Source organism: Scyliorhinus torazame, chromosome 13, assembly GCF_047496885.1.
Source record: "Scyliorhinus torazame isolate Kashiwa2021f chromosome 13, sScyTor2.1, whole genome shotgun sequence".
NCBI classification, from domain to species: Eukaryota; Metazoa; Chordata; class Chondrichthyes; order Carcharhiniformes; family Scyliorhinidae; genus Scyliorhinus; species Scyliorhinus torazame.
Window position 1 is genome coordinate 85467838 of NC_092719.1, and position 13802 is coordinate 85481639.

At 47.8% G+C, this 13802-nt stretch overlaps 1 protein-coding gene across 2 annotated transcripts in view; it reads left to right on the plus strand.

The window, feature by feature from the left end:
• elk3 (ETS transcription factor ELK3) overlaps nt 1-13802 on the plus strand; it is a 150670-nt gene that overhangs the window by 103478 nt on the left and 33390 nt on the right. For both annotated transcript variants that reach the window (XM_072471933.1, XM_072471932.1), the window contains exon 3: nt 7839-8639. In XM_072471933.1, the coding sequence (XP_072328034.1) occupies nt 7839-8639 (801 nt within the window). The remainder of the gene's footprint in view (nt 1-7838; nt 8640-13802) is intronic.

Consider the following 13802-nt stretch of genomic DNA (forward strand, 5'->3'; position numbering starts at 1 on the left):
TTTCTACATGCATCAGTTATTTCTTTATTTATTGCCTGCCCCACCATAATGTTACTATTTGGTGGCCCAGAGACTACTCCTATCAGTGACTTTTTCGCCTTACTAGTCCTGATTTCCACCCAAATGGATTCAACCTTATCCTCCATAGCACCGATGTCATCCCTTACTATTGCCCGGATGTCATCCTTAAATAACAGAGCTACACCACCTCCTTTACCATCCACTCTGTCGTTCCCGTGGATATTTAACTCCCAGTCCTGACCATCCTTTCACCATGTTTCAGTAATGGCCACTAAATCATAGTCATTCACGATGATTTGCGCCATCAACTCAATTACCTTATAATGAATACTACGAGCATTAAGGTGAAGTACACTTATGTTGGCTTTTATACCTCTGTTTTGAATCTTAACACAGTATTGTGGTGGCAGAAAGGACGTTTGATGAGGACTCGTCTACTGAGGTAGTATGGGCTAAGGTTAGAAACAGGAAAGGAGAGGTCACCCTGTTGGGAGTTTTCTATAGGCCTCCAAAAAGTTCCAGAGATGTAGAGGAAAGGATTGCAAAGATGATTCTGGATAGGAGCGAAAGTAACAGGTAGTTGTTATGGGGGACTTTAACTTTCCAAATATTGACTGGAAACGCTATAGTTTGAGTACTTTAGATGGGTCTGTTTTTGTCCAGTGTGTGCAAGAGGGTTTCCTGACAGAGTATGTAGATAAGCCAATAAGAGGCGAGGCCACATTGAATTTAGTACTGGGTAATGAACCAGGCCAGGTGTTGGATTTTGAGGTGGGTGAGCACTTTGGTGATAGTGACCACAATTCGGTTACATTTACTTTAGCGATGGAAAGGGATAGGTATATACCGCAGCGCAAGAGTTATAGCTGTGGGAAAGGCAATTATGATGCGATGACTTAGGATGCATAGGATGGGGAAGGAAACTGCAGGGGATGGGCACAATTGAAATGTGGAGCTTGTTCAAGGAACAGCTACTGCGTGTCCTTGATAAGTATGTACCTGTCAGGCAGGGAGGAAGTGGTCGTGCGAGGGAACCGTGGTTTACTAAAGTAGTTGAATCACTTATCAAGAGGAAGAAGGAGGCTCATGTAAAGATGAGACGTGAAGGTTCAGTTAGGACGCTCGAGAGTTACAAGTTAGCTAGGAAGGACCTAAAGAGAGAGCTAAGAAGAGCCAGGAGGGGACATGAGAAGTCTTTGGTAGGTAGGATCAAGGATAACCCTAAAGCTTTCTATAGGTATGTGAGGAATAAAAGAATGACTAGGGTAAGAATAGGGCCAGTTAAGGACAGTAGTGGGAAGTTGTGCATGGAGTCCGAGGAGATAGGAGAGGTGATAAATGAATATTTTTCGGCAGTATTCACACAGGAAAAAGACAAATTTGTCGAGGAGAACACTGAGATACAGCCTACTAAACTAGACGGGCTTGAGGTTCATAAGGAGGAGGTGTTAGCAATTCTGGAAAGTGTGAAAATAGATAAGTCCCCATGGCCGGATGGGATTTATCCTAGGATTCTCTGGGAAGCTAGGGAGGAGATTGCTGAGCCTTTGGCTTTGATCTTTGTGTGTCATTGTCGACAGAAATAGTGCCAGAAGACTGGAGGATAGCAAATGTTGTCCCCTTGTTCAAGAAGGGTAGTAGAGACAACCCCGGTAACTATAGACCAGTGAGCCTTACTTCTGTTGTGGGCAAAGTCTTGAAAAGGTTTATAAGAGATAGGATTTATAATCATCTAGAAAGGAATAATTTGATTAGAGATAGTCAACATGGTTTTGTGAAGGGTAGGTTGTGCCTCACAAACCTTATTGAGTTCTTTGAGAAGGTGACTAAACAGTTAGACGAGGGTAAAGCAGTTGATGTGGCGTATATGGATTTCAGTAAAGCATTTGATAAAGTTCCCCATGGTAGGCTATTGCAGAAAATACGGAGGCATGGGATTCAGGGTGATTTAGCAGTTTGGATCAGAAATTGGCTAGCTGTAAGAAGTTAGAGGGTGGTGGTTGATGGGCAATGTTCAGCCTGGAGTTGAGTTACTAGTGGTGTACCACAAGGATCTGTTTTGGGGCCACTGCTGTTTGTCATTTTTATAAATTACCTGGAGGAGGGCGTAGAAGGATGGGTGAGTAAATTTGCAGATGACTCTAAAGTCGGTGGAGTTGTGGACAGTGCGGAAGGATGTTGCAGGTTACAGAGAAACATAGATAAGTTGCAGAGCTGGGCTGAGAGGTGGCAAATGGCGTTTGATGCAGAAAAATGTGAGGTGATTCATTTTGGAAGGAGTAACAGGAATGCAGAGTACTGGGCTAATGGTAAGATTCTTGGTAGTGTGGATGAGCAGAGAGATCTCGGTGTCCATGTACATAGATCCCTGAAAGTTGCCACCCAGGCTGATTGTTAAGATGGCGTACGGTGTGTTAGGTTTTATTGGTAGAGGGATTGAGTTTCGGATCCATGAGGTCATGTTGCAGGTGTACAAAACTCTGGTGCGGCCGCATTTGGACTATTCGTGCAGTTCTGTTCGCCGCATTATAGGAAGGATGTGAAAGCATTGGAAAGGGTGCAGAGGAGATTTACCAGGATGTTGCCTGGTATGGAGGGAAGATCTTATGAGGAAAGGCTGAGCGACTTAAGGCTGTTTTCGTTAGAGAGAAGAAGGTTAAGAGGTGACTTAATTGAAGCATACAAGATGATCAAAGGATTAGATAGGGTGGACAGTGAGAGCCTTTTTCCTCAGATGGTGATGGCTAGCACAATGGGACATAGCTTTAAATTGAGGGGAGATAGATATAGGACAGGTGTCAGTGGTAGGTTCTTTACTCAGAGAGTAGTGGGGTGTGGAATGCCCTGCCTGCAACAGTCGTGGACTCGCCAACACTAAGGGCATTTAAATGGTCATTGGATAAAAATATGGATGATAATGGAATACTGTAGATAGGCTTTAGATTAGTTTCACAGGTCGGCGCAACATCGAGGGCCGAAGGGTCTGTACTGCGCTGTAATGTTCCATGTTCTATGATCAGTAACCTCTCCTAAGTTATTTTTCCTCTTAATGTTTCTCCTAATTTTCCTTGTCGTTGAACCCATATCTTCATGTAACATCCTGCCGCGTCGCTTTCCATTTATTTTTTTACTTCCCGTTTTATTCCTTTTAGTATTACTGGGCCTATTCACCGAGCTCCCCTCAGTCACTGTACCTTGTACTGTCGCCCGTTTTGATTTTTGACTATGGCCTCTCTGCCTTACATTTTCGCCCTTACTGCCATTTGTTTCTGCCCTTGTTTTACTACCTTTCGACTTCCTGCATCGTTTCCCATCCCCCTGCCACATTAATTTCAACACTCCCCAACCGCTCTAGCAAATACCCCCCCGAGGATATCAGTTCCAGTCCTGCCCAGGTGTAACCCGTCCAGTTTGTACAGATCCCACCTCCCCCATAACTGATCCCAATGCCCCAGGAATCTGAAACCCTCCCCCAGAAATCATCCTTTCAGCCATGTATTCATCCTATATATCCTGTCATATCTACTCTGACTAGCACGTGGCACTGGTAGTAATCCTGAGATCACTACTTTCGAGGTCCGATTTCTTAACTGCCTTCCTAGCTCCCTTTATTCTGCTTTTAGGACCTCATCCCTTTTTTTACCTATGTCGTTTGTACCGATGTGTACCATGACCACTGGCTGTTCACCCTCCCCCTCCAGAATGTCCTGTACCCGCTTCGAGACATCCTTGATCCTAGCACCAGGGAGGCAACATACCATCCTGGAGTCTCGTTTGCGGCCATTGAAACGCCTGTCTATTCCCCTTACAATTGAATCCCCTATAACTATTGCACTGTCACACTTATCACCCCTCCCCTCTGCAGCAGAACCAACCGTGGTGCCACAAGTTTGGCTGTTGCTGTTTTCCCCTGAGAGGCCATTCCCCTCAACAGTATCCAAAGCGGTATATCTGTTCAGTAGGGGAATGGCCACAGGAGATTCCAGCACTACCTGCCTCGTTCTCTTTCTCTGTCTGGTGGTCATCCATTCCCTTCCTGCCAGCGGAGCCTGAGCCTGCGGTGTGACCACCTCTCTATATGTGCTATCCACGATGCTCTCCGACTCACTGATGCTCCACACTGTCTCCAGCTGTCGCTCCAGCTCTGAAACGTGAGCTTCCAGGAGCTGTAACTGGACACACTTTCTGCACACATGCTGACCCTGGGGACTGGAACTGTCCCCAGCCTGCCACATCGAGCAGGAGGAGCAGACCACACCTTGGAGCTGTCCTGCCATGAATCTTTCCTTTAAATTAAACCTGTAAAATTAAACTTAAAATGTTTTTGTGTCAGATTAAATCCAATCTCCGTGTACTATTTAATTAGCTTTATCCCTGAGTATTTATCTTGCTTGATCTTACAACAAATTAAATAGTTATTTAATTGAAATTAAAATGTTATTTAATTGAAATTTAAAAAGTTATTTAATTAAAATTTTAAAAGTTATTTAAATCAACTTAAAAATAGTAATTTAAATCAACCCAAAATAGTTATTTAAGTGAGATTTAAGGACAACCTATGATCCCTCCCCCCATGCTATATTCCCCTCCATCTGGTAGACGACCTCAACACAATGGCCAGTGGCTCGATTTCTAAGGCAAACAAAAGCGGAAACAATGGGCACCCCTGTCTTGTAACCCTGTTCAGTTGGAAATAACCCAAGCTCAGGGCATTAGTACGTCCACCCTCGATGGGGGCCCTGTGTGTGTGCAAAATTAAAGCACATGGGATTGGAGGTAATATAATAATAAAACAGAGTAGGAATAAATGTTTTTTTTCCAGACTGGCAGACGGTAATTAGTGTGGTCCCAAAGGGATCAGTGTTTGGGCCCCAGCTATTCGCATATATCGATGATTTGGATGAGGGAAGCAAATGTAATATTTCCAAGTTTGCTGACGACTCAAATTTGGTGGGACTGTGAGTGCTGAGGAGGAAGAAAAGAAGCTTCATGGTGATTTAGACAAGTTGAGTGGGTGGGCAAATACATGGCACATGCAGTACAATGTGGATAAAGTGTGAGGTTATCCACTGTGGGAGGAAGAAGATAATGGCAGAGTGTTATTAAAATGGCCATAGATTGGGAAATGTTAACGTACAATGTTCCTCTTTCCAAGGGCTGGTGCCGACTCGCTACTCCTGGCATGCCCTCCTGCACTCTTCAATTAACTAGCGCTGAATCCCTAACTTGCTGGTAATGGTAGAGTGGGGGACATATTGGGAAATGAGTATAATTCTGTTGCAACTGACGGCCCACAGTGCTTCATGGCTGCCCAGTCTTGAGTGGGTAGTGCCACACAACCCGATGGAGGGTATGCTCAATGTGAAGATGGGACTTCGTATCCACAGGACTCTGCGGTGGAAACTCATACCCTTACTGTCATGGACAGATGAATCTGCGGCAGGCAGGTTGGTGAAGATGAGGTCAGGTATGTTTTTCTCTCTTGTTGGTGCCCTCACCACCTGCCACAGACCCAGCCGAGCAGTTATGTCCTTTAGGACTCGGTCAGCTCGACCAGCAGTGATGGTACCGAGCCACTCTTGGCCAAGGACATTGATGTCTCCCACCCAGAGTAAAACTGAGTGGTTTGCCCAGCCATTTCAGAGGAGCAGTTAAATTAACCACATTGCTGTGTATCTGGAGTTACATGTCGGCCAGACTGGGTAAGGATTGCAGATGTCCTTCCCTAAAGGACATTAGTGAACCAGATAGGGTTTTACAACAATTGGTACTTACATGGTGACCATTTTCTAATCTGGACTATGAAATTATTCTATATGCGGTTAGCTTAGATGGGCTTTTTGGTTGGTATGGACCAGTTTGAGCTGAAGGGCCTCTGTTTCCGTGCCGTAGATTCTATGATATGATTCTATGAATTATTTAATTAATTACATGTAAATTTCCCCCATGCTGCTTGGTGAGATCTGAATTCATGGTCAGGATTCTCCCTTAGCGGATGCCAAAATTTGGCAAGGGCGGAGAATCAGTTTTGATGCCGAAATCGTGACGGACGCCGGTTTCATGCCAAATCGCAATTCTCCAGTGCCAATCGATCCACTTTGCATGTACAGTAAACGCCGTTTGCATATGATTAGTGAGCCTGACCCGGTTTTCTCCGGGGCCACTGCAATTCTCTGCTTCCACTGGGAGGAATTCTGACAGCGAGGTTCACTTGTGCTTTTAAAAATCAAGAAACAGGTGCCATGGCTGATGAGGGAGAGGACATGGAGCGGCGGACCGTGGGCTGCCGGTCCTGACACTTGCCGGGCTGGCTGGGTAGGACCCTGCCGGGGATGCCCCCATGGGACTGGGGCGGTGTCCAGGTATGGAGGGCCCTCCAGTATAGAGCTGGGAGGGTTGCATCGTGGTAGCCTGCTGCGTCCTGCACAACATCACGCAGCAGAGGGGCGATGTGCTGGAGGAGGAGGATTAACGGCAGGCCTCGTCCGATGAGGAGGATGTGTGGAGGATAGGCAGGACATGGGGCCTGGGCAGGCACGGGAGGCCGCACATGTGCGCCAGGGTCAACATGGACGGGAAACTGATCGCCTCCAGGTTCACCGACTGGAATGGGGGGAACTGGCCAGGGGCATGGACACCGCAATCCCCCCCCCCCCCCCCCCCCCCCCCCCCCGCCCCCCCCCCCCCAGTCTGCAACCCCCTCCGTGATACATATTGGACGCACTGGGCCCTGGGTTGGCAGTAACAGTGGGTATGGCTGATGGGAGGAAGGATGATGACAACTGGTCTGCAATGTGCTCCGGTGTCCCGCATTGTTTGACAACACCTGACTCCTGCCCACAGTAGCACTTTCCACTGTTCACCTGGGTGTTCCCTGCATGCAAGCTGGCCATTCCATCACACGGTTCCACCGAATTCCTGGGTTTCATTGAGAGTTCTCCTGCTCTGCAGTTGGTGGTGACCTGGGATGGGATTCTCCCCAAACCGGCGGGGCGAGCCGTACCGGCGCCGAGGAGTGGCGTGAACGACTCCTCCGCACCTTCAGCGGCTAGGCCAGCAGCGAAGGGCTTGGCATCGCGCCAGCCGGTGCCGAAGGGCTTCCGCCGGCCAGCGCGAGTTGGCGCATGCACGGGAGCGCCAGCGTGTGCTGGCGTCATCCCAGCACATGCGCAGGCGGGTTCTTCTCCGCGCCGGCCATGGCGGATCGTTAAACTGGCTGGCACGGAGGGAAAGAGTACTCCCACAGCACAGGCCCCCCCGCGGATCGGTAGACCCCGATCGCGGGCCAGGCCACCATGGGGGCCCCTCCCCCCCGGGGCCAGATCCCCCCGCGCCCCCCCCGAGGACGCCGCAGGCCGCCCGCAGAGCCAAGTGCCGCCAGTACGGACCTGGTGTACTTTACGCCGGCGGGACCCACCGAATACGGGCGGCCACTCGGCCCATCGTGGCCCGTAGAATCGCCGGGGGGGGGGGGGGGGGGGGGGGGGCGCGGCCAACGGCCCCCAACTGGAGTGGCCCGATTCCCGCCACTGCTGGAAAACCGGCGCTGGGGTGGGATTCACGCCGCCTCCCCCCCCCCCCACCCCAGTGATTCTACGGCCCGGCGGAGGATGGGAGAATCCCGCTCCTGGTTTCTCCTTGAGAACAGAGTTACTCTGGTGGAGTGGGAGAACCTGGAGAAAATCTCTGCGATTTGGCTCTTCCTCCATCATTTTATGTACTTCAGTCGATTGGTTTTTCTACCAGACACGAGTGGTTTAAATATCATACCAAGTGATTCAAAATTGAATAAGTTATTCTTTCCTTTCCCTCCACAGAATATTATTAAGAAGGTGATTGGGCAGAAGTTTGTTTACAAATTCGTCTCATTTCCAGACATTTTAAAAATGGATCCCCACTCACTGGAATCCAGTCGGGAAAGCGGTTTGCTCGGGGATAGTGACACCCAGTCTATTTCAGAGAGCAGAGACCATCAGCAAATCACATTGTCTACCAGCAGAAGTCCCAGTCGCAATGATTATATCCACTCTGGGTTATATACTTCTTTCACTATTAACTCTTTGCAGAACAGGTCAGACTTTTTCAAGTCAATCAAAATGGAAAAGCCAGAAGAGAAAGTTGCAAGGAAACCTACCCCTGAGGAGGTCAGGACTGTTATAAGATTTGTAACAAATAAAAGTGAGAGGCCTGTTACCATGCCCATTGTCTCAGTTCCTTCGTCACATTCTCCTTCACCAGAAGCCATGGTTGCGTCGACTTTCTTCACAGCTCTCACCTCGAAAACTTCGCCCCCTTTATCATCACATCCATCTCCTGTTGCTTCATCATCTTCAAATAGCACTGCCTCATCAGGATACCAGAAGGCTTGCATTATCGAACTTGACGCCTATGATTCAGAACAGCCTATTCAGCCCCTAAACCTCTCGTCAGGGTCAAAGGCCAAATCGCCTTGTCTGGCTGAGCAGAGACAGATTCATCTTCCAAAGGCTAAGAAACCTAAAGGCCTGGAGATTCCGGCCCCACCTTTAATCATTACCAACACTGATGCCGGTTCCATTGCCCTCAACAGCCCAGCACTTCCTTCAGGGTCCCTGACTCCTGCTTTCTTCACTGCACAGGTCAGTCCATTAAATTACATTGTGTTTTAAGTAAATTAAACTTTCAATACAAAAAGTCTTGACTTCAACAGATTAATATATGTGCTGTGTAATTGTGTTCGATCTTGGCAATCAAATCCAAAACTGTACCAGTTGATAGAATTTTCTATTCACTAGATTCAAATATTTATCTTCATCAAAATGGACTGTGAATACAATCCTAAAATGACATTTTAAAGAACCATAGAAAAGTTACAGCACAGAAGGAGGCCATTCGGCCCATCTTGTCCATGCCAGCCCAAGTTTACCCAGGTGCCCTTTCTAATTCCACCTTCCTGCACCCATTCCATAGCCCTGTAGCTTACAGCACTTTTTAAAAAGCGTTCAGGGTTTCGGCCTCTACCACCAACTTGGGCAGCGAATTCCAGACTCCCATTACCCTCTGCGTAAAAACGTTTTTCCACCCGATCATAGATTTTTTTTTCTTCAAATTATGACATTTTCTCCAACTCTTAGTTCTAAGGATTGAAAGAGTGCATTTTCCACGCTTATTGTCACCAACAGGAGTTCCAAGGTTAGCTGGAACGCGATTAGATACAGAATCGAGCTGCTCCTACTCCACCCGAACAACATGCTCCTGGCAAAACCACAAAAGATCATTGCAAACTGCATCAGTTGGACATTTTTGACCCCACATATTGTTGCCTCTAAGAGAAAGAGTGCAAGCTTCTCCCAGTTGCTCATTTGTTTCAAGTTACTTTTGTAGATGCGTTTTATATATAACCTCACATTTCTCCCTCTCTGAAGAAGTCAGCCAGACTCGAAACGTTCACTCTGTCTCTCCCTCCACAGATGCTCAGTAAGAAGTCTTACAACACCAGGTTAAAGTCCAACAAGTTTGTTTCAAATCACTAGCTTTCGGAGCACTGCCCCTTCCTCAGGTGAATTAAGAGGTAGGTTCCAGGAACATTTATATAGACAGAGTCAAAGATGCAAGACGATACTTTGAATGCGAGCATTTGAAGGTAATTAAGTCTTTACAGAGTCAGAGAGATGGGTAACCCCAGGTTAAAGAGGTGTGAATTGTCTCAAGCCAGGACAATTGTTAGGATTTCCCAAACCCAGGCCAGATGGTGGGGGGTGAATGTAATGCGACATAAATCCCAGGTCCCGGTTGAGGCCGCACTCATGTGTGTGGAACTTGGCTATAAGTTTCTGCTCGGCGATTCTGCGTTGTCGTGCGTCCTGAAGGCTGCCTTGAAGAACTCTTACCCAGAGATCAGAGGCTGAATGCTTTTGACTGCTGAAGTGTTCTCCGACTGGAAAGGAACATTCCTACCTGGCGATTGTTGCGTGATGTCCGTTCATCCATTGTTGCAGCATCTGCATGGTCTCGCCAATGTACCACGCTTCGGGACATCTTTTCCTGCAGCGTATGAGGTAGACAACGTTGGCCGAGTCGCACGAGTATGTACCGCGTACCTTGTGGGTGGTGTTCTTACGTGCAATGGTGGTACCCATCTCAATAAGAGATCATCAACATGGGTACCACCATTACACGTGAGAACACTACCCACCAGGTACGCGGTACATACTCGTGCGACTCGGTCAACGCTGTCTTCCTCATAGGCTGCAGGAAAGGATGTCCCGAAGTGCGATACATTGCCGAGACCATAGAACATAGAACATAGAACAATACAGCGCAGTCCAGGCCCTTCGGCCCACGATGTTGCACCGAAACAAAAGCCATCTAACCTACACTATGCCATTATCATCCATATGTTTATCCAATAAACTTTTAAATGCCCTCAATGTTGGCGAGTTCACTACTGTAGCAGGTAGGGCATTCCACGGCCTCACTACTCTTTGCGTAAAGAACCTACCTCTGACCTCTGTCCTATATCTATTACCCCTCAGTTTAAAGTTATGTCCCCTCGTGCCAGCCATATCCATCCGCGGGAGAAGGCTCTCACTGTCCACCCTATCCAACCCCCTGATCATTTTGTATGCCTCTATTAAGTCTCCTCTTAACCTTCTTCTCTCCAACGAAAACAACCTCAAGTCCATCAGCCTTTCCTCATAAGATTTTCCCTCCATACCAGGCAACATCCTGGTAAATCTCCTCTGCACCCGCTCCAAAGCCTCCACGTCCTTCCTATAATGCGGTGACCAGAACTGCATGCAATACTCCAAATGCGGCCGTACCAGAGTTCTGTACAGCTGCAACGTGACCTCCCGACTCCGGAACTCAATCCCTCTACCAATAAAGGCCAACACTCCATAGGCCTTCTTCACAACCCTATCAACCTGGGTGGCAACTTTCAGGGATCTATGTACATGGACACCTAGATCCCTCTGCTCATCCACACTTTCAAGAACTTTACCATTAGCCAAATGTTCCGCATTCCTGTTATTCCTTCCAAAGTGAATCACCTCACACTTCTCTACATTAAACTCCATTTGCCACCTCTCAGCCCAGCTCTGCAGCTTATCTATATCCCTCTGTAACCTGCTACATCCTTCCACACTATCGACAACACCACCGACTTTAGTATCGTCTGCAAATTTACTCACCCACCCTTCTGCGCCTTCCTCTAGGTCATTGATAAAAATGACAAACAGCAACGGCCCCAGAACAGATCCTTGTGGTACTCCACTTGTGACTGTACTCCATTCTGAACATTTCCCATCAACCACCACCCTCTGTCTTCTTTCAGCTAGCCAATTTCTGATCCACATCTCTAAATCACCCTCAATCCCCAGCCTCCGTATTTTTTGCAATAGCCTACCATGGGGAACCTTATCAAACGCTTTGCTGAAATCCATATACACCACATCAACTGCTCTACCCTCGTCTACCTGTTCAGTCACCTTCTCAAAGAACTCAATAAGGTTTGTGAGGCATGACCTACCCTTCACAAAGCCATGCTGACTATCCCTGATCATATTATTCCTATCTAGATGATTATAAATCTTGTCTCTTATAATCCCCTCCAAGACTTTACCCACAACAGACGTGAGGCTCACCGGTCTATAGTTGCCGGGGTTGTCTCTGCTCCCCTTTTTGAACAACGGGACCACATTTGCTGTCCTCCAGTCCTCTGGCACTATTCCTGTAGCCAATGATGACATAAAAATCAAAGCCAAAGGTCCAGCAATCTCTTCCCTGGCCTCCCAGAGAATCCTAGGATAAATCCCATCAGGTCCCGGGGACTTATCTATTTTCAGCCTGTCCAGAATTGCCAACACCTCTTCCCTACGTACCTCAATGCCATCTATTCTATTAGCCTGGGGCTCAGCATTCTCCTCCACAACATTATCTTTTTCCTGAGTGAATACTGACGAAAAATATTCATTTAGTATCTCGCCTATCTCTTCAGACTCCACACACAATTTCCCATCCCTGTCCTTGACTGGTCCTACTCTTTCCCGAGTCATTCGCTTATTCCTGACATACCTATAGAAAGCTTTTGGGTTTTCCTTGATCCTTCCTGCCAAATACTTCTCATGTCCCCTCCTTGCTCGTCTTAGCTCTCTCTTTCGATCCTTCCTCGCTACCTTGTAACTATCCAACGCCCCAACCGAAACTTCACACTTCATCTTCACATAGGCCTCCTTCTTCCTCTTAACAAGAGATTCCACTTCCTTGGTAAACCACGGTTCCCTCGCTCGACGCCTTCCTCCCTGTTTGACCGGTACATACTTATCAAGAACACGCAGTAGCTGATCCTTGAACAAGCCCCACTTATCCAGTGTGCCCAACACTTGCAGCCTACTTCTCCACCTTATCCCCCCCAAGTCACGTCTAATGGCATCATAATTGCCCTTCCCCCAGCTATAACTCTTGCCCTGCGGTGTATACTTATCCCTTTCCATCATTAACGTAAACGTCACCGAATTGTGGTCACTGTCCCCAAAGTGCTCTCCTACCTCCAAATCCAACACCTGGCCTGGTTCATTACCCAAAACCAAATCCAACGTGGCCTCACCTCTTGTTGGCCTGTCAACATATTGTTTCAGGAAACCCTCCTGCACACACTGTACAAAAAACGACCCATCTATTGTACTCGAACTATATCTTTTCCAGTCAATATTTGGAAAGTTAAAGTCTCCCATAATAACTACCCTGTTACTTTCGCTCATATCCAGAATCATCTTCGCCATCCTTTCCTCTACATCCCTAGAACTATTAGGAGGCCTATAAAAAACTCCCAACAGGGTGACCTCTCCTTTCCTGTTTCTAACTTCAGCCCATACTACCTCGGAAGAAGAGTCCCCATCTAGCATCCTCTCCGCCACCGTAATACTGCTCTTGACTAGCAGCACCACACCTCCCCCTCTTTTGCCTCCTTCTCTGAGCTTACTAAAACACCTAAACCCCGGAACCTGCAACATCCATTCCTGTCCCTGCTCTATCCATGTCTCCGAAATGGCCACAACATCGAAGTCCCAGGTACCAACCCATGCTGCCAGTTTCCCTACCTTGTTTCGTATACTCCTGGCATTGAAGTAGACACACTTCAAACCACCTACCTGAACACTGGCCCCCTCCTGCGACGTCAAATCTGTGCTCCTGACCTCTATACTCTCATTCTCCCTTACCCTAAAACTACAATCCAGGTTCCCATGCCCCTGCTGCATTAGTTTAAACCCCCCCAAAGAGCACTAACAAATCTCCCCCCCAGGATATTTGTGCCCCTCAGGTTCAGATGTAGACCATCCTGTCTGTAGAGGTCCCACCTTCCCCAGAAAGAGCCCCAGTTATCCAGAAATCTGAATCCCTCCCGCCTGCACCATCCCTGTAGCCACGTGTTTAAATGCTCTCTCTCCCTATTCCTCATCTCACTATCACGTGGCACGGGCAACAACCCAGAGATAACAACTCTGTTTGTTCTAGTTCTGAGCTTCCATCCTAGCTCCCTGAAAGCCTGCCTGACATCCTTGTCCCCTTTCCTACCTATGTCATTAGTGCCAATGTGGACCACGACTTGGGGCTGCTCCCCCTCCCCCTAAGGACCCGGAAAACACGATCCGAGACATCGCGTACCCTTGCACCTGGGAGGCAACATACCAAACGTGAGTCTCTCACGCTCCTACAAAATCTCCTATCTGTGCCCCTGACTATAGAGCCCCCAATTACTAATGCTCTGCTCCTCTCCCCCCTTCCCTTCTGAGCAACAGGGA